The sequence below is a fragment of the Pelecanus crispus genome, chromosome 1 (genome assembly GCF_030463565.1).
Source record: "Pelecanus crispus isolate bPelCri1 chromosome 1, bPelCri1.pri, whole genome shotgun sequence".
Taxonomy (NCBI): domain Eukaryota; kingdom Metazoa; phylum Chordata; class Aves; order Pelecaniformes; family Pelecanidae; genus Pelecanus; species Pelecanus crispus.
The window spans coordinates 63382298-63402958 of NC_134643.1; the positions used below are offsets into that span (position 1 = coordinate 63382298).

The following is a 20661-nucleotide window of genomic DNA, read 5'->3' on the forward strand; positions in this document are numbered from 1 at the left end:
GATACACCCTGTAAATTTTAAGTACGTCTGTTCTATCACTTTTAACTGTCATAGCATGGTTCTGGAACCCAACAGCAGCGCCAGGGCTATATCTGCTGGCTCTGATTTTTGCTGAGTGGTTGTTCATTTCCACCTTCCCCTTTTTATCTTCATTTGTCCTTCCCCCACTCCGTTCTTTTAAAGAACTGGCAGCTTCCTAACCAGAAGATAAGCATGGGCATGAATGCACTGATGTTGTTTGCTTAACCCAGTATAATATATTAACTAATATTATCTGAGGGTCTGGTGCAGTCTGTATACTTAACTTCTAAGAGAATTTTTTTATTTCTTCCTAGGAAGACCACAAATTAGTTGAGTCTCGTATATAGACAGTGTGAACAGAAATTTGTCTTGTGTATAGGCGGTGGAGAGAAAAATATTCTTTGCTTCCATGTCATAGATCCTGTACTCCACTACGATCCAGCGGTGTGTAACTATTTTTATGTCTTCACCTCTCGGCTGCCTTTCCCTACTAGCTAATTTTTCACCATGTGGTGGTGACAGAGACTGGCAATTACAGCACTGACGAGCTGTAAACTCCAGTGGCAGTTTTAAAGGTGAGTGCTCTGACAGTTTGAACATGCAATAACTTCAGAGAGGTTGAGCCTTTCAGTGTGTGGATATGGAGTTTGTCAAAGCTGTGTTGCTCGTGACTGCTAATGTCTTGCATTTCAACCCAGTTAGAATAAATCCTAGAGCTGGCATCTGATGTGTGTTTCATAATCAGTGGACAATGACTTATGGCATTTTCCACACAGATTTATCACTGGAGCTGCAGGGAAAGAATCACGTACTGGTTTGGATTTAGTAGTTGCTCATGTTGTACAGCACTTAAAGGAATAAAGGACTGGACTTCCAAAAGCCTTTGGGCATCAAATAGTTGAAGTACCAATGCCACTACTATGCTTTAAAGGTCTGTGGATCAGATGTATTTTGGCAAACATATATGGGTGTTATAAAAGCTCTTTGATAAGCTGTGTAGTCATGGCTGAAGTTGACTTAGGCTCTTAGCTTTCTTTGCCTTTCTGAAAATCCCTGAAAGTGCTTCTTTGCTCCTTCAGAACTTAAAAATCAGGCTGATTGCTGTGGAAAGTGTTTCCCACTGTTGGTGTTGCTCTTCCTGCTGCTCGGTGCCCCTCAGTGTCACCTGCTTACTGCAGGGGGGTTGGGCTCGATGATCTCTCAAGGTCCCTTCCAACCCAAAGCATTCTATGATTCTATGATTCTATTTGCTCCCTTTCTCCACCTGGGATGGTGTCAGCCATTGACATGCACCTGCTCCCTCCTTCCTGCTCCAAGCCTGCTGTGGGAGTGATGACATCTGGGAGGAGGTGGAGCAAGATATTGAGTCCTGTGGTTATCACCAGCATTCCGGTACAGTTACACGGATATGTATGTTTTCGCAAACGGCTTCATCTTTAGGGATGTGCAGTTCTTGTAGGTGAGTACAGCTGCCAGTTCCTACAAGGTTTGTCACTTTTCACTGGTACCACAAGTAGTATTTACAAGGTGGCATTGCCCTTGTTTTCCAAAAGTGATGAAGATGCACGATGGCAGGTAAGAACAGCAAAGCCACTGCTCCTTCTGGTATTCTCCTTGGTAGCAGTGCTCTGCTTAAAGCCTTGGATATTAAACTATATGTCAAACTATGCGTGAAGCTTTCAAAACTGACAAAAGTTCCTGACTTGAGTTTGGGGAATAATTTTTGTGACAGATGCTATTTGTTTTGTCTTTAAATAATTTTTCATAGTGTTGCTTTAGGATTGGTTGATGTCAGACATAGTTTGTAGATAGATTCCTGGTAGGAAATTTGAATTACTGGAGTGTAATTTGAATTTGTAAGGTGTTGATTGCTTTTTGTATTGGAGATTTGCAGCTCAGTGCTCTGCCTGGTTTATGATTATATTGTACATATGGCACTTTGTAGTCACTGCCAGAGGTAATAGTTCTTTAGTGTCAGCTCTTGTGTTTTCTTCATTAAATTTTGATGCTGTCCAGCTCTGCTGGGAAGCTCTTTCATAGCTGTGTTTCTGGACTGTTGTAAGTTAAGATAGTAAATGTTTTGCATTACTGTACCGGAACTGTTACTGGCCTCGATACGTGCTTGAACATGGTCCAGTAACAGCTTACTGGAGCCACGCTTACTGCAAATGAAAAGCTCAGTCTGATACTCAGCCTTCTTACTAGAAATAGTATCTGAGTGTTACCAAGTGTAAAGGCCTGTACTGTGTTATCAAACTGGACAAGCTGTGTCAAAATCCACCCTTTGAAATATGAAACAGTTTTGTAATTCCTAATTTGAAGAAAACTGGAAGCAAGCAGGGCTAGGGGAAATTGTGGCTTCTGAAAACAACTTGTTTCTAATATATTAATATAAAATTAATTATTATGTTAATATTTTAACTCACTGGCTCCTTTCGCTGCATATTTAGTAGAAATCAAAACACTGGTCCAAAGTAATTTTCCTGCGAACTTGACACTACTTACCATCTACTTGTATGCACAGGTGGGATTTAGGAACTGGAGGAAAGAGTTTGACCAGAGAGACAACATATTTAAAAGGGTTACTGCAAGAACTAGATGAGTTAAAGTGATATAGGATGTGCTTATATGAGTTCCCTATTTACAGATTATTTGTATTTGTGCAGTACTTCTAGCCAGCTGGCTCTATGTCATTGATATATTAATTTCAAAAAATTCCCGCCTTTTTATGGACAATATCAGAGAAAGCAGTAAAGAGGAAGCTGGAGCGCATTATATGGAGCAGTGAAGAGCTATTGATTTGCTGTGATTCTCTTACCATTGCAACTTGACTTCTTGTCTCATCACACCGATGAGGTAGAATTGGAACAATTGTGGGTGGGATAAGGACTCCTGCAAGGGTATAAATGCGACCATTTTTTGCAACAATATCTGTTTCTTCCATTTCTTCTCCACTCACCAAGACTTGTCCCTATGAAACAATAAATTATTCTTATTAATACTAAATTTTTCATAGCGTCTCAATTTCTGATAATCTAATTTCAAGTATTTCTAGTCATACTTCTTTTTAATTGGCTATCCATTTTTTATTACACTTGTTTTATGCAAGAAGCACACGTATGTTGCGCATTTTCTTGAATATTGGTCTATGACAATGGTAGCTAAAGTTTTCCTCTTAATCTGCACTGTTAGCCTGTGGAAATGGTGACTAAAAGACTGGCCAAAATGAGAAGATTACTGATGACTTCAGGCAGTGATTTCAGTGGGCATAAGCATGCTTTGGTCCTTGCTTTGACAAAGGGGGGAAAAAGTGAGAGAGAATCTGGGATCTATCCAAATTCACAGGAGGAAAAAAAAGAAAAAGTATTCTTTCTGCATTTACTCATGCAACTGCTCTGCCTTTACTAGAATTTTTATAGGTGCATCTCTCCTCCAGAATGTTCATATTTGGCTAAAATATGCAAAGAACAGAAGGGAGTTAACGTAACAGATGAGTTTGGTTTCACAAAAGTACTGACAAATTAACACCTTTAAAAATGTGTTCACTAGGTTTATCAGGATCAGAGACTACGATATTAAAAAGTATAAAAGAATATCTATGTGTGCACTGAGAAGTGTTTAAAATAACCAAAATATGTAAGAGAATGATTTAAAATATTTTAAATAGTGTTTTTTTTTTTTTCTTTAAAACTAGGCAGAGCATAAATGAGGATCATTCCTGGACTGGGGCTAATCATAAGAAAAAAGAAACTGCAGGCTGTCCTTATATACCAGTCCTTTATAATACTAATTTCTAACAGTAGGTAGGAATGGCAAGTTGAAAATTTCTGCCTCATTATAGCAAGAAATTCCTCTGTTAATGTCCCCTCTCCTCCCCTTTTTATTCCCCCATATGCAAACAGTTGCCTCGATCAGAGCTGTTCACAGGTGAAAGCTGCCTTTGACTTACAGTGCTGGTCCTGTTAAAGTAAATGAACTGCTTCGCCATGCTTCTGATGTGCTCTATTGAGACAAGGCTGGCAACCTCTAGCTGAAATGAATATAAATTGATTGAAAGAAATGTAATATCATTATTCTTTTCAAATCCAGATGGATTTCACAAGAAAGACCACCTTTCTCTTCAGGGTGAGTGAATGACCCTACCAGTTTTTCTCTAGTTATGTGGGCAGCCTCGCATTGAGTTGCTTGTGTAACAAAGTTAGAGTGATTAAATTTTGACTGAGCTTGCTGGCTGCTGCATGTGAAGAGCTTGTTGCCCAAAAGAATATTAATTTTTCTCCTAATTATAGCAACCAGTCTAAATAATCACCACTCCCTAAAAATAGCCCTGTTTGCATCCTTAGACCATTGTGGAAATGGCAGTGCTTACATCCCCTGAAGGGACACGTGGATCTCATGCCTCTGCTCCCTGTGATCCCGCTTTGTGCTGGGAGTGACCTGCGCTTTGGACGCTCCAAGCAGGGCCTTTTGCTAAGGATACGAGCACATCCTTCCTTCTCCACAGCAATAGCTGGTGTGCGGATGAACCTCAGTCTCCTCAAGCCTTAGCTGCTGGGGGTGTTGCTGGGTTCTGCTCTTTGTTTCCAGTAGAAAAAGGGGGGGGAAATGGGGGGCTTACTTAGAAAATGACAAACCCACCTGTTTCTGATAAACAGAAGACTGATCTTATCAGAACTGGCTTATAGAGAGCTTGATTTTGATAGCAACAGATACTTCTCCTGCTACTCCTTCCTGCAGTCCTGCCAAGCTGACAGTACCCATTGACAGTGGTTCTTGCTCCACAGCAGGCTAAGGTAGCGGGTCTCAGGTTCAGGATGACTATATTTCCCCCCCCCCCCACACTTGGGCTAAGTCCCCATCACCAAAAGGTATGTTTTAAAGTGGAAATAGTTACTTGCATGTAACACAGTAGTGTGACACAACACAGTTTTAATTTGCCATGATTCAAGGACTACCCCATGCCTCCTAGCAGGGTTTTATTTTGAATAGTCACACTGAGGTGAAAGGTTTGTGTTCTCTGTTAGAGACCTTTATGTGACTACCCTACCTTTAGGCAGAAGCATAGCTGTCCTTTGCAGCCTTGCTGTGCAACACGGAGTGGAGGCTGTTCTTGGAAAATCTCTGCCTTCAGAGTGGCAAAGGGTTTGAAAATGCTCTTGCACTCTGGGTCAGTAAAGCAGCCACACTCACCTCAGTGTCGGAGACAATGTGGTATCGGACCAGCTCCAGCAGCTTCCACGAACCCTGCCAAAGCAGAAAAGAGGCTGGTTTAGCCCAAAATGAGTCACACAAACCCAGCCTGTCCTGTGAGAGGACATGGGGATGAGAACGGCATCACTGGCTGGTGCACCAGAAGCCTCTGGGTCAGTGGTGGTGCTCAGCTCATGGCACGCAACCTGCCCTGTGGCGTCTGCTCCCTCTGTCTGTCCCTGCCAAGGGTGACACCTCCCAAGAGAGGGTTCAGAGCTTTGCCATGTGGCTGTCCAGGCTGTGCTGGCAGGGCAAGAGCAGGAGAACGAGGACCTGGTGTGGGGGATTGGTGTCACTTCATAGGATGGGAGATCCCAAATCCCATTCCTCTCTAGGTGTTACCTCAATCTTTAATTGTTAGAGATGGATTAAGCCTTGATCATAAGAGCTTAGTTTAGATGAACACTAAACTAGGTGAACATGGGGAAATTATGTATGTATGCATCTACTATATATCTACATATGTATCTACTATCTAAGAAAGACTATACCTCTGCAGAAAGGAGGTAGTCCAAAGCCTCAGCTTTCATATTACTCAGAGCCTCATTACTTGGAACAAAGACTGTGTAAGGTCTGTTGTCCTGCTGTAAATCCATTCCTAGGCCAGTTTTCTGTTTTGGTTTAAAAATAAAAGTGAAATTACATATTAATATTGAAGAACATCTGAAAATAGCTTTACGGAATTGCTTTTCTGGATCCTTACCTCTATCAAAGATGTAAATTGGCTGTATCTTCCATTATCTTGAAGTACTGACATTATGGTTTCCTAAAATAAGATAAAAGTAAGATTTATTTTGGTTGGGAACATGGAATAAATACCCATTCTTATAAGACACTTTTTGAATTACTGTATGAGTCTCAGTTATTACAGATAGAATACATTTGGGTTTCCTTATTGTTTGGGTGGCTGGTGGTGTCTGGAAATGGCTGAGATGGTAGCACTCTTGTCCTGGTCCTGAAATACAATGTAGTCACAGAACATACAAACAGTATGTGTATGGGGAAAGCATTATTACCTCTTCATTCCCAATGAGAAAGGGCAGAGAAATTAAATGCTTGCAAAAACACCACATAAAGGAGTGAATTCTCAAGGAATTTTGCTAAGCAGGGCACCAAAAACCCCAAAGCATCCAAAACTATCAGTTTTTATAATAGCCTTTTCGGGGGGAGGGATTGCTGCTTTGAATACAAGTCTTGCCTGATATCTGTCCAGGTGTCCCTCCTTTTAGTATGTTGTTTTGGAATTCAGTGAAAGGCACTGACTGTGACTGCCAATTTCCCAAGGAACCACTCCAATGCAGTGAGTACAACCAAATCCTCCATGGACCAGCTTGGCAGAAGAGTGAATGTCTGTTCGCTGTGTAAACTGCATCATTACCTTTCACTTTGAATGTTGCTTCTCTGAGTTGACACACAATGGCTCAGTGGAGTTTGTCTAGCTGTTGTCAGTCATGCTCCTTTGCTTTCAATTAATGTGAAACTATTTTAAAAGAAAGTCTGACATCACTTGTATATAGCTTACTGCTCACCTCTTTGCTGCTTTCAAATGTCGGCTCCAGGTTGTCCATGGCTTTGTCAATAATGTGCAAAATCCCATTGGAAGCAATAATATTTCCCTGCAAAAGTTTTCCTTTTCTCCTTCCTTCTTGGAGTCTAATTCTTAATTGATTATCCTGAAAGAAGCCAGGCAATGGATAGTGAGCTCTTTATTATGGAATGACAACAGAAAGAGTATGACTGTTGAATAAAGTCTAACACCCCCATCCATTGCCAACACCTGGGCTGTTTAAATCTGGGGAGGCTAAAGGTTGCTTCCAAAGGAAATGGAAAAAATTCCTTTGACTTTGGATCAGGACCGTGGTTTTTTTGTTCCAGGACAGCAAAGTTCAGAAGAGAAGCAGGGACAGGCCCTGTGGGGAGAGCAGTGTACCTAAGAGGGACTCCTAGTAATAAAGGTCTGCCAGGAAATGATTTAAAATGTGGTTGTACTGAAAGGGTCAATTCGTGTAACCTTACGGGACTACAATCCATTTCCTTATATTATATGTATATTCAAAACAACAAAATGTTGCTGATTCTGCACTGTACTGAAGCCTGCAGGAAACTAACAGGCCTCAGACAGCAATGATATTTTCCTGTTACAAATGGAGTGCCTAATGGTTAAAGAAATGAAATCGATCGCTCTTCTCAGATGCCACTGATCTGCTAAAAAAGGTGAGAAGTACTTGATTTCAGCCTTCACATAGGCTCAAGTCATTAATAGAAATTTAACGGACCAAGAACAATAATTCTGTATTATAAAATCTAGTCTGTCAGCTGTAGAGAACAATTCTTTTAAACTGTGGGATCAGACTGCCCTGATGTTTTCTGACATCAAATAAGCTGGGCTAGCGATGAACTTTACTCCATGTTTTTCATGATAAATTGCCATGTGCATTTTATTTATGTTGAAGACTTCTGTGTGCTGCGTCACTCAAAGGATGCCCAGGCTGATGCTCAGTGGGAGGTGGGATCTGCATTGCAGCTGGTGCTTGCTTTGTGTCAGCAGCAGGCACAGGTTTCCAGCATAAGCTCTGGGCTTTTCCCTCCCCACACCCCCTCTTACTTCACCAAGGCTTTCTTAATGTCCCCCCTAGCTCTGTTGGTCATCCCTGCAGATTTAAGATGACTTAATTTTAGGAAACATTTTTAGAGCAGTCTGTGTTAGACTGCTATGTCACTCAGCGGTGATGCATCTCTAAAGATAATTTTTGTTTTCACTGATTTCAGTGTGAACTTTGATGCCAGTGAGGTTTCAAGTTTCACTTGAACTCCTTGTAATGCATGGCCACAGCTGTGGTTTTTCATAATCCAGCAGCTATCCGCAACCTGATGTCTCGCTGCAGAAAGACCTGCCATACTCCTTGTTGAGTGAACAGAGAGTAGTATTCTTGCTGAGGTAGGCTGGCAGGCCACTTACCTTTTCTCCCTTTGATATCTCTCCTGACTTGCCGGTCAAAGTATATACTACATTAGTATTATTCAAGCTACTGGTATTCAGCTGACCAGCAATTACATGGAGTTTCACGAAATACTGTGCTTTCTGTTTATTGTTCAGAAGATCCTTTACCTAGAAGAGCAGAAGAACAGATGTTATTTCAATAGAGGCTTCATCTAAAAATAATCTCATGGTGAATGCTTTTTTCCCTCCAGCTGTTACATTCTGAAAATTATATGTTTTCTTCTCAAGTGAGGTGATAGGGTCAGAACCAAATGGAGGCCTTTTTTTGGTTTCAGTTCAGGTCAGATGACACCCTTATGTCCCTGCATGAGCAGCAAGTGCCTCCAGAGTGGCCCTGACTTCAGGGGAAGGTACTGGATGCTGACCACTTGCTTATCAGGCCACTTTTGGTTTGGTTTGGTTTTTTTAACTAAAAACATTATTTTTTTTTATCACCCTTACATAAAAGGTGACCTGTAGGCCTCCCTGGTGAAAATTGAGATCTTAATTCAGACCCTGTCTCAACTAAGTGAAAAAACTTGAGCTTAGCCATGTAAGACAATTCAAAACTTACTTAAAGCATTACTGCATTCTACTCTAACGCACCAAATTATTTTGTTTGTCTTTCAAGTAGGAAAAAGACAGTCTCTGGCCCCTAGATTTAAATGTATCCAGAAGTGTACTAGACCAAAAAGTTCTTCTTAGTCTGTTGCACCAAAACACTTTTAACACAGACGAGATTTCTGAACGAGCTAAATCACCCCCAATTAAAAACCCTCTCTGTTGTCTACTTACATTTGTACCTTTGAGCCCCTTGTTTGTCGGTACGAGCACGGTAAACGGTCCCAGAGTACTCAGCGCCCATTCATAGACATTTTCTTATAAGGAGAGAGGGGGGAGAAAAAGAAGTTTAAATGGAGGAAGGGACTGTGTAATCTGTGCCAGGTATGCAAGTGCAGAATAAGAAAGAACACTATCTGTGATTATTAAATGTTAATTTAAGATTCTGAAATCCAAGTCTTTGAAAGATGAGAGGCAGATGGGATGTGAAATACAGGCGCTGCTGCATATCTGACACAGGATGAGGCAAAACATTCAGAACGCTTCTGGCACCCCAGATTCTGAGGCATGCAAACCAGGGTGAAAGACATGAAAACAGTGTTTCGTTGGAGATATGTCTTTACAGGAAGATGGCCTCCTGCTTTAAGTCAATTCAGTCTTCATGGGGTGAGGGATATGTTCCTGATAACCTGCTGGTAGTGCAAATATCAGCAAATACATAGCTGGTAATAAAAGCTGATGCACTGAAAGTTCATTTGCTACCTAGATGGTATTTCTCTTTCCAAGACAGCCGTATGAGACCACAGATTCTGTAGCTGAAGGCATTAAATACTTCTAATATTCAGCTCTTTTTCCAGAGGTTTAAAATCAGAACTAAAACCATCTTTACAGTTGTTATAGATATGTTGTACCAGAGAATATACCTCAAAATTAATATGCTGTCTTGCAAAACAATGTGGACTGTTCTGCTGTATGTTCTTAGTTTTTGAAAGACATTAATGTGGAGCGAAGGTATTGCAAAATAACCTGTGCGGTTAATGTGTCTTTGTAGCTTCTGGCTAGTAAATCAAATGGCACATTTATGTCCAAAACTTAACCAAAGAACATAAAATCTGGATTGTTGTTAACAAATGGTGGCATCCAGGCACTTTTCAGACACATAAGGAGAAACACACAGAGAAACTGCAACTGAGCTCTCAGTGCTGAGGCAATGGACTTTGGTCTTCAGTGCTGAATGTGAAGGTCACTGCCAGGCTTTGTCCTTGGCCAGCTATGGGAGACTTATTCCATTCTGGTCAGGAATTCAGGATCTTTATTGTAATTGCTGGGCTCAGTGAAAAGGACTGTGCAAATTATATTAAACAGGAGGAAATTTTTCATATTTACAAATTTAACTTGAAGATCCAGCTCGATTCTGGCAGTGTTTGTTCACAGCTCACACTTGTGGCCATGTAACAGAAGATGATGAGGACAGTTACGCTGTTCTCTTCATGAGGTGGCTGCAATAACTGTGAAAGGCTGGAAGCTGCAAGCCCTGACAGGGTCTCCACCTCACCTCTGTAGACAATTTGGAAACCTGGAGACCCCCCCAGCTGTGGCCGAGGTGCTCTGGTGGGGGGTCCTGAGGGTGATGGAGACCATCGATGGGATCAGTCTCTTCCCCTTGCCTCTCTCCTCTTTCCTGGTGAAAGCAATGCCACTGCTGATGGCTGGGGACTGGGGAAGAGGGACCCAGCTGGGAATCTGATGTTTTTGGTAGACTTCTGTGCATCATTCTAGATCAAATCTCAATTATCCAAATCAATGGGAGGGAGAGAAAGTGGGATGATTGCACTTATCCTACCATGAGGCAAAACCCACTGGTGATACCAAATGATGTGTGAAGGGTTGTGGGAATGTGTTTAGCACTTCTGCTTGGAAATTCTTGCAGATTGCATGGCATGGTGAGCAAAGGCAGCTTTAGGTGGTCAGAGGGAGTCTGCGGTGAGTAGCGTGCATGCTGTGTCATGCCATTAGCGGGACCTTCCTGCAGCGGGGAGCGTTGGGGGAAGACAGGGCAAGATCAATCCACCCAGCAGGACCTGACTCTGCTTGCGTGGGGTCACTTACCCATGAGCGATAAGGCAGATGTCAGCTTGCCTTGCCACCGTCCTCCCACTTCGGTGTTCAGATCCTGGAGGCGCTCCATGATGTTTCCATAGCACACAAACCCATTCCCCACGGAGCCCTGCTGGCATGTACACCTGTGAGGGGATCATCATTTTAGCTGTGGGCTGATGCCTTGTGGTGTCAGCGAGGCTCTAGCTAAACCTGCTCCAGGGGTTACTTAATTGCTTCTCTGAAGGCATTTTCAGGAAGCACCAATGCATTTTAGTTTAACCTTTGCTTCTGCATGCTGTAAAAGTATGTCAGTATGTAGGGCAGCCTGGTGGCTGCTTGCCTGACGTGATGTCCTTCTGTCAGCTGGGCCAAGAGGCAGAGGTGTCTGTCTTGCAGGGCCTCTTTGAACAGGGGCTACATGATGCCCCTAGCTGCGGTGCAGCCTCTCGTCCCCAAATGCTGTGATTGCTGGAGCCCAGAAAGCCATTGAGCCTGCCTGCCTGTGGGCACGGAGGGGCTTTGGCATAAATGTGCGGGGTGCCACCCTTGTGGCAGGGAGACGGTTGCGTGAAGCCCCCGCTTACCACGTGGGACTCGGCAGGATCGATGTAGCTACGTATGAAGGGGGTGATGGCAGCTCGTCAATCCTTGTGATAGCTATTTGGGGCTGGTAGGAAAAGGCAGGAAGGGGTGTCAGTCCTTTCAACAAAGCAAAGTGTTTTTTTGTTACCCTGCCCCTTAAGTAACACCACCGTTTTGGGCAATGGTATTTGTACTTTAACATTATCTTTTTTTCTGAAGCTGCTGAAGCATGAGATCTCACGCTTGTTCAGATGTATGCTTTATGCTGCTGCTGTCTCTGCACTGGAAATAGCGTCTCATCTGTAACACCCCGGCTGTCCCCTGGAGACTCCAGCCTGTGAAAGGTGTCAGTGATGTACAGTTGACCCAGTCCTAAGTATGTGCAAAGCAGGCGTCAAGATGGGCTCAATGTCCTCACTGCCTTGGGATGGGCTGCATTTGAAGTAGTGTATTGCAGCCAAGGCAAAATCTAAAGGAAATTTATGGAAGAACAACCCCAAGTGTCAGTCTGACATTTTCTGTCCTATAAAGGAGGGAACATGTCTCATGAAAACTGAATCTTATGGCCATCAAAGACCTCAGCATTGCAAGGCAGGTGGGGAAGAAATTGTTGCTTGTCAGTGTGATTGACACATGCTTACTATTAGGTGCTGACGGGTACAAATGGTTGTGAGTTTCAGAGAGCAACTAGCACTTGCATGTGCCTTGACCTTGTGTCAGCCTGACTATTCACTGGGAGAGGTGGTTAGTACTTTCTAAAAAATCTGGACTCTTTAAACCTGCCTCAATGTGAGGGGCCATAGACGCCTGCTGGTTTTGCTGATCTCAGCTCTTTCTGTTGCAGTCTTCAGAAAATCAGCCCCTGCTTGGCTGCTCCTGGGAGACTGGCTGGTGGTGTCAGCTCAGTTGTTTACTCATCTTCAGTGCTAAAATTAAAGCAGGTATTCTCAACATGTAGCATGCACAGAAAGAAACCCTAACTATATTTAGGAGGCTACACAACTATATGGTATGTGTTGCCAGACATCGGCTTTTAATAGTGCCTTTCCTAATTAAGTCTCCGGCACGTTCAGTATTCGTATAAGCCCTATCCCTAATGATTCATCTCTCTGGATATTTTTTCTAAAGGCATCATTAGAGAAGGAACATTACTCCACACAAGCAAAAGCTGTTCTTTATATAGATAATGGCCGAATCATTTGCATGTGCTGTTTGTTACAAACACACATCTGTCACTCGCACCCCACAGTAGTATCCACCTGGTGTCAAATCATCTCCTGTTTCCCCATGTAAGGTCTCTACTGTAGCTGTTTCTCTGGTGATATCAATATTTGAAAATCCCCACAGTCCCTGCAATCTGGGGGCTGCGTATAGACTCAGAGGGGTGCTGGGATTTTGGCCAAGAGGCTCAAGCTTTGACTCCTTCTCGTCCTGGCTAAAAATAACAGTCTAAAAGCATCTTAAATTTTTAGGATGCAATTCTGATGGTGAGCCCTCTTCTTTTTAAGGGGATCTCTTGGGCAGAGGGTATGACTGTGGAGCCCGGATGGAGGGTTTAGGGCTGGGAGAGAGGAGCAGCTTCTCCTTGGGAGCTGACCCCTTTCTTCTGAAGGGGTAAATATTGCTGTATTGATGTACATAGGCCCCTTCACTTCTGAGCAGAGAAGAAAAAACCTGAGGCTTCAAAGGAGCCAAGGAATAGTTTAGTAGAAAAAAGAAACTAGCCTTGAAATATTGCAGAAATCAGATCAGGGTTTCAAAGTAAACCTCTCTTTTTCAGCAAATGATCATAAAGAAACAGGTGGTTAAGCATAGTAATTTTTTTGGCTATCATTTCCAGGGGGCACAGTGAACTGCAGAAATACCTACATAGTTTGAAATTTCTTTTCTGAGGACACTATTGCTTATAACTGAATGGGCATCCAGTAATACGTTTGGATTTGACTGCCAAAGGAAAGCATTTAGCAATTAGCATTTAGCCTATTACATGGGATTGAACCCTTCAACCTGTCTGTCCCCTCACCCCTTCTGATGGAGTAATTTACTCTGTGTGGCTGGGCTCGGGAAGGACCAGCTGGGTGACTGGCTAGATTAGTTTTGCCTTAGCTGTCTGGAGTATCTGGTTTGCAACTTGTACGGCATATGGCTTTATAGGTTTTGCTTTGAATGCACTGTATACTGTATGGGCTGGGTGCCTCTGAAGAGGAAAAACTTTACAACAAACCATGCTGGACTATTTAAACTTAGTTGTTTGATGTTTTCATATATGCTGCATAGACAGTATAGGCAGGACTGTAAAAGATGGGAATTGTCACTACTTCAGCTTACGCAAGAGGAGGAAGAGAATTGTATCTCTCTAGAAAAGGGGAGCTTGGCTTTCTGTCTCCATTTTACCTGAAACTTGCATACTAGAGTTGGTTTATGAAGCTACTAATTCCTATGTTGAAGACATAGAGTAAAAATAAGGGTGAGATTAAAAAAGAAAATAATTGAGTTTAGTTGACAGAAAGCTAGTTCTGCTCAGAAACCAGAGAGGTTATGGTCTAATATGCAGTGTAATTCTGCACCAGTTGAAGCTTTGTAGCTTCTGGGCAAGGCTGAACATAATTACTGTGCTGAAGCAATGCCATAGAAAGTGTCAGCACTCACTCAGGAAAGATCTATATGGGAACAGAAAACAGTGACAATCTTGATTTTCCAGGAGGTTGTTATGTTCACAAACTAAATATTTGTCTTTTCTACATCTTTGTCTGTGCAAGAGATTTATTCCTGTACAAATAATTTGATTCTGGAGAAAGTAGAAGTGACTCTATATGGGGAAAGCTAACAGCACAACTGCATCTTTAATAAAAACAAAACCGAAAACAAAAGAAAGGAAGCAATCCAGGTTTGTGGCCTCTGTTACAGCTTTGTGTTTTAAAAGAAGTAAAAAAAAAAACCAAAACAAGCCCTCCCAAATACATTTAAAATTTGGGATACAGCCAAAATACAGTGTCTGTCACTTATCAGAAACAATTTACTGTGCCCACATTTACCAGTCAATGTTTTTCTTTGCGAAGTTCCTCTTTCATAAATGGATTTTCCCTAGTTGGAAACTATCATTTCAATTTTTTGCCAAATAGATAGTTTTAGTTTCATTTGAATCCCACTCCTTTCTTGCATATTTGTTTTTGCCATTAAAGGTCACTGAATGAATGATGTCAAAGCGTCTGGATTGCTTGTTTCTTCCCCAGTCACAAATTTTTAATTTTCCCATTCCCAAATTCTCAAAACTTCCTGAGCCATTGAAAATTGAATTGCAACAGTGAAGTAGTGTCAAATTAGGAAAGAAAGGTCCTGATTTATGTGATGGGGAATTTTATTTTAATTTTCAACTCATGTTGTGTAGTATAGTAGTATACTATACTAAGTATAGTATAAGTATATACTAAATGCAGTTTGAGTAGTATAGTATGCTCTAGAAATGAACTAGGGGATATTCTAAACTTGTTTGAAACACACAATAGCTTACACAAAAGTGATGTTGATATTACACTGTAAGAGAAAGCTGCATGATGAAGCAATAACTGGCAACAAGAATATTCTCCCGAGTGAACTCTTTTTGTCTATATAGAACTATATGACAAATAATTTGTTCCCAACTTACAACTAATGGCCTGTCTTGTCTTTCACATTCAAACTCTCAGCTCCTGAAAACTAACATTTCAGGGACACCTCTTTAAACCCAGTACTAGCCATCACTGGGCTATAGAAACATGTCATCCAAATTGTTAGGTTTGAGATAGCTTTGTTAAGTTTAACACCTCCTAACACCTGTGTAGCACATTTCTGTACAGGAAAACAAACTCTGCCAGAGGTTTTGCGGTTTCCCACGTGCTTATCTTGAGGCTTGGACGCATCTGCTGAGGTTGGTGTTGCTTTCACAGCATGGGAGTCAGGTTCCCTAGTATTAGTATACTAAAAAGAGCCAGGGCTCCAGCGCTGTCTCATGATAATTAATGCTGATTAATTTTTAGCATGCTGCCTGGCATGTTTCTGGCCCACACCAAGTAGCATTTTCCCAGGCAGTGCCCAGGCACAGCTGAAGGGATAGTGTGTGCCAGGGACTTCTGCCAAGAGGCAGTGACTCTGTTTTGGAAGAAGAGACTTTAGCTGTGAGCACGACCATGCTGCTTGCCCTGTGGAACAGAAAAGAGGTCTTGGTCCTTTTTATTTAATACTGTAGAAATGACCTCTGAGTGTTATAAAAATAAAACTTGGTAGGTTTTAGCAATTGGACTGATGAAATCAAACATTACACTAATTGGTTGATCCTAACCCCATTAAATCTTGTAATTTGTCCTTGATAAAGGAGCCATTAATGATAACTTCAGGAAGTGTTCATCCACTGGATTTGTTTTTGCAGCCTGTTTACTAGGGAAGGAGGGGGAAACTGGGTGAAAGCTTTAATAAGCAAAAAGACTCACATAATCTGTCCTGGTGCAACCATTGAGCATTTAGCTGTTTTGTGGCAGGTGTTGTTTGTTTCACACAGGTCCGTCATGCTGCATCCTTTCCCAGGTACAAAGTTTGTGTAATGCTCCTTGCATTCACAGTGGGACTAGATCAGAAAGATGGGAGAGGGGAGAGAAAAATGAGACATGCACAAATTGTGGATTTCAGCATACTTTCTGGAACTAGGGCCTAAAGACAGTGAGCTTCCAAAGCCTTAGTTAATCACATGGTGAGTTCAGATGCAAGTATAAAGCTTATCCATATTTATACAGCTCCCTTCTAGGTTTTATCCACTCCAGAAAACTACTGACTCAGAAAAATTTCCATCAGATAAAGCCCTTTAGATTCACTTCCTTGACCAGAGAACATTTAAAGTCAGTGTGGGTAGGTCAGATTTTTTACCTCTGTTCCCACAGCCCTCTGCCTCCCAAAATGAGTGCCAATGCATATTATTAACGTTAACGAGTGAGGTGTATCAGCACTTATATGAACGTGAACTGCAGGATGACCCTGGATGACTGACTCCCTTTTCGGCTCTTCAGGATGTCCAGGCAAAACAGGCATGGTTTTCTGGTCTCGCTTTCTCGGTGGCAGGAGTTTTACACATGGAAACCCGAGCCAGTTCCCGACAGCAGCCTTTATATGGTGTCTTTCATTGGTAGTCCTCAAAGACCCAGATTACTTCTTTCCTAAATACATTCACTGTAGGCATTTATCTGTGATGCCTGCGTAAGGACTCTACTGGTCCTACAAGCCCCCTGTGGTCAAAGAGAGAAAATTTAACTTGGAGAAGCTTCATTTCAGTGCCTTCATTTTGGGGAGGCAAATCTGAACCTAAATATTCCAGGAAAAAGAACACTATTGCCATTCCCATTTTCAGAGGGGAAAGCACCACATAGATACATAGGGAGGTAAAGGGGCTCACTCCTGGTCACCAGCAGGGCTCATGACAAAGCTAGGAGCAGAGCTGGGCCTCCCTGAGGCCTGTTCCTGTACCCTCATGGCTTCTTTTCGGACAGAAAGCATTATTCCTTCCTAGGCGGTTGACATAGGAAATGTCTGGGGCACCCGTTCAACACTAACCTTTCCTGGACCATCATATATGCAAATGGTAGACTGTGCAGGGCAATTCCCGTATGTTGCTTGGCAGGGGTCTATGGGTAAGCAGACTTGACCGTCCCCTCTGTAACCTTCTTGACAGGTACATTTGTGCTGATTTGGTCCAAGGTAAATACAGTCGGCATTAGGATCGCAGACCTTTTTGGAGCATGGGTTGATAGCTTGTGAAAAAAGAAGTAAAGTAAATGAATTATTGCCCACAGTTCTGAAATTGAAGATGAGGATTTGCCAGAGCACCTCCATGCCAAACAAAGCCTGGGTAGACTAAACTTTGCATAACAGCCAAGTCTGAAGTATAGTGGCGGCATGAAGACAGAAGGGAGGAATGTGTTTATACTAACATAGCAACCAACTGTTTGCTTTTGAACAGAAAATGATCTCTTAACTTGGCAAATTGTGTTATAAACAGATTAAAACATGTAATGTGCTCATTAAAATATCACAACTATTTCCCTGTTCTCTGGTGGATTTTAACCAGAGAAGGTCAGATAGGTGATATGAGGTCTGTACAAGCTTTAAGCACATGTTAGATCAGTTGGAAAATATTTCTCAATACAATAGGCCTTTGCTGTTTTCTTTCCGGTAATTAAACAATATAATGTCACCTGTTCAGCTGTGTGGAAAACTGGCCAGCAAGTGCTTTAGTTGAGTCTTCCACACTGCTGTAGTTTCAGGACTGGACTGGAAGCTTACTAGTTATTTCCATGAGCCCTTTTTTTCAAGGCAATGGCATTGTTTGTCCTTGTTTATAGTCCAGCAGTGCTTGGAGAACATCTTCTTACACCTTTGTGTCCAGTTTAGGGTATGGTCAAGCACACCTTGTAGCTGGAAGGTGGCAGGCCCTGGGCTCATCTAAAAGCTGGTGCTGCTAACTGTCTTCCCCTCTCCTCCTCCCTTTCTTCCCCCCTCAGCTGGGAATGAGAGAGCTGGCAATGCTCAGCTTCACTCTTTCAAGCTTTTCTTCTGTTCCGGTGTGAAATCACGCACGTATACACATAGACACATGCTCAAATTGACCATAAGCAACGCCACCTTCAAGCAGAGTCTGGGGCAGCTGCTGCTATCCTCACTTACGTACTTAGCTGTGCTGCAGTTGCTGGCCCTCTGCTTCCCAGCCAGTCAAATGTAAAAGACACTGGCTTAAGCCACAGATGACCCCGGTATCTAAAGGCACTGGGACAGAGGAGCAACATCCACACAGACTGCATCAATACAAAACCCAAGAGAGGTAGGGATACTAGCATCCTCCTTCTCTGCTGTTTGCTGCAATTTCTTTGTCTCTCGCTTGTCTATGTTGCCCACTAGAAGAATGTCCATAGAAGAATGTATTGTATTTGTGGCCTGATCCAAGCCAACATTTACGAAATAGTGCTTCCAGTATCAGATACAACCATTTTCTTCATTGCAATTGGTCTAGAAGGAAGAACTGGTGCTGTAAGACATAATATAAGTAGAGGAAAGAAAATCTGGACTCTTGTAATATTGTTAATTTAAGCATTCAGAGGCAAATTGAGGTGTCTATAAAGACAACCTTAAGGTAGACTTTTACCTCTAGCTGAGATACTATTAGCTTTGTTTCATGAAAAATAGGAAAGCTAAAATGAGCTTTACTTGACTGTAGAGTTTATGCTTAGTGATGAAGCTGAGCTGCCACATGATGGATATTCAATAAATATAAGCTGTTGGTTGCTGTTGTTGATTTTTATGGAAGCAAACTATGAGGTTGAACTTTAGCAAGTAGAGGGACGTGATAGGAATGGATTTGTAAGCAGTGATGACCCAGTATCCACACTACGTATTGCAAGGGGGTTTACTAGCTTTAGTCTGGTTGCATGGACTGAAACTTGTTAGCAATTGGACTGATGTGCTTCTGAAGCACATTTTAGGGTTTAGTTTCATACTGAAGGAATCTAGTTTGTGCACATGAGACTGCTTTGGGACATGAACCCAAGAACAATTAGATGGTGAGATTTGGTTCAAAAGCACACTCAATATCAGAACTATAATACCAATGATGTTGTATGCAAAGAACTCGGTGGACATGCAAATCACTCACGTTCACATTGTGTACCATCCCCATGGTAGTTGGGCAGACACGTGCATTGTAGTTGTCTTCCATCCTCGCCTGAGGCAGCGCATCTGGAGTTTGCAGGGCACCGCAAGGCCTTGCATTCGGCTATCGCTGAGGGACAGAGTGTGACAGGTTAAGCTGTGTCTGCACACTGTGCCAGGAGGCATTGTGTTCTGCAGTATAGTAGTTCAAAGTACGCCCAGTCTAGGAACCATCGATCCCATTGCTGCCATAATTTTTCTGGCAATTGAAGTGCTGATGATGGTTATGGGAGTTCACACACAGGGTTTGAGGTTCAGTGTATGTTTGGTTGCTCTAGAGTGACTAACCTGAGACTAATTTTACATTCGTCCTTGCCAATTCTAACTGTATCAGAGCTGTTGGATATATCTTATCTAGAAAACAATCTACTTACGCTGATCACAGCTGAGCCCTTTGTATCCAGACAGGCAAATGCATCTTCCATCCCCTGTAATTCCACTGTTGCATACTCCATGAACACAGTTGCAAACTATATGGAGAGATGGATTGGTTTTACTGAATAATAATGGTGTTTGGAAAGACATCGTTAGTGGTTACCCATAGCAAACAGTGTCCTGGCCAACAACTTTGGCCAAACCAAGCTTTGACCTGAGTTCCTGAATTGATAGGCTTCCATTAATGAGAAGATCAATACTGACAGTTGCATACATCAGTAAATAACACACTGATTTTTGCAGGCTGTTAATAGCCTGGGGCCTGAAAATCTTCAGGACATGTGCTATAAACACCAAACTGACTAGTTGCTAATACCATAAAACTTGTGAAATTTGACATACAGCCCTGAGCCAAAATTGAATATAACGTGTAACAGAGACTGTTTTTATGACTGTTAACAAATTGCTCATTTTTGCTTCAGTTCTGTTTGCCTCTCTCAAACACCTCCAGAAAAGATGAGTTTTGTGACTTTTTCCCCCCCCGAACAATTTATTTAGTTAAAAGGGTAATTAATCACTGTGTAGGCCTCAGGGTTTTTTTCTGGTCCTGTTGCTACATTCTGTTATTTCTGGTTATAAACCTTGTGACAAATATGCACACAAGTGCTGTATTCAGAGTCCAGGCAACTATGAGACCCTTTTATAAGTGGGTTTTGAAGACTTAAGTATACTTAAAAAGCTTTTTAGTTGTAACTGTTTCAATTATGATAATGATGCTTTTTAAAAAGGTCCTTTACAGTTACACTTGGAAATGCCTCTAAGATGTACAGAGTTGTATTGGTGACTTCATGTTTAAGCTGCAGTGATGTAGCGTATCCTCTTCCCTTTACAAACATATCCTGTGTTCATGCGAATCACCTACATTAATTAATTAGTAACATTCTATCTATGTTAGCAGTCCTAATCTAAAAAACAGGGCTGTCTAAGGCATTGCTGAAAAGCAGTTAGTCACAAACGCACAGTACATATAGGTGCTTAGAAAACTTGGAGGAGCTCAAATATCTGAA

The 20661-nt window shown here is 42.1% G+C and overlaps 1 protein-coding gene across 1 annotated transcript in view; it reads right to left on the reverse strand.

The window, feature by feature from the left end:
• The window catches only part of STAB2 (stabilin 2), an 86512-nt gene that overhangs the window by 54730 nt on the left and 11121 nt on the right, over positions 1-20661 (reverse strand). Inside the window, exons 6-18 of the mRNA XM_075708114.1 lie at positions 19594-19689; positions 19164-19289; positions 17072-17268; positions 15961-16094; positions 10922-11055; positions 9047-9129; positions 8231-8380; positions 6801-6944; positions 5975-6037; positions 5763-5882; positions 5212-5265; positions 3971-4051; positions 2840-2992 (exon numbers count right to left, since the gene is read on the reverse strand). Of these exons, the coding sequence (XP_075564229.1) occupies positions 2840-2992; positions 3971-4051; positions 5212-5265; positions 5763-5882; positions 5975-6037; positions 6801-6944; positions 8231-8380; positions 9047-9129; positions 10922-11055; positions 15961-16094; positions 17072-17268; positions 19164-19289; positions 19594-19689 (1535 nt within the window). The remainder of the gene's footprint in view (positions 1-2839; positions 2993-3970; positions 4052-5211; positions 5266-5762; positions 5883-5974; positions 6038-6800; positions 6945-8230; positions 8381-9046; positions 9130-10921; positions 11056-15960; positions 16095-17071; positions 17269-19163; positions 19290-19593; positions 19690-20661) is intronic.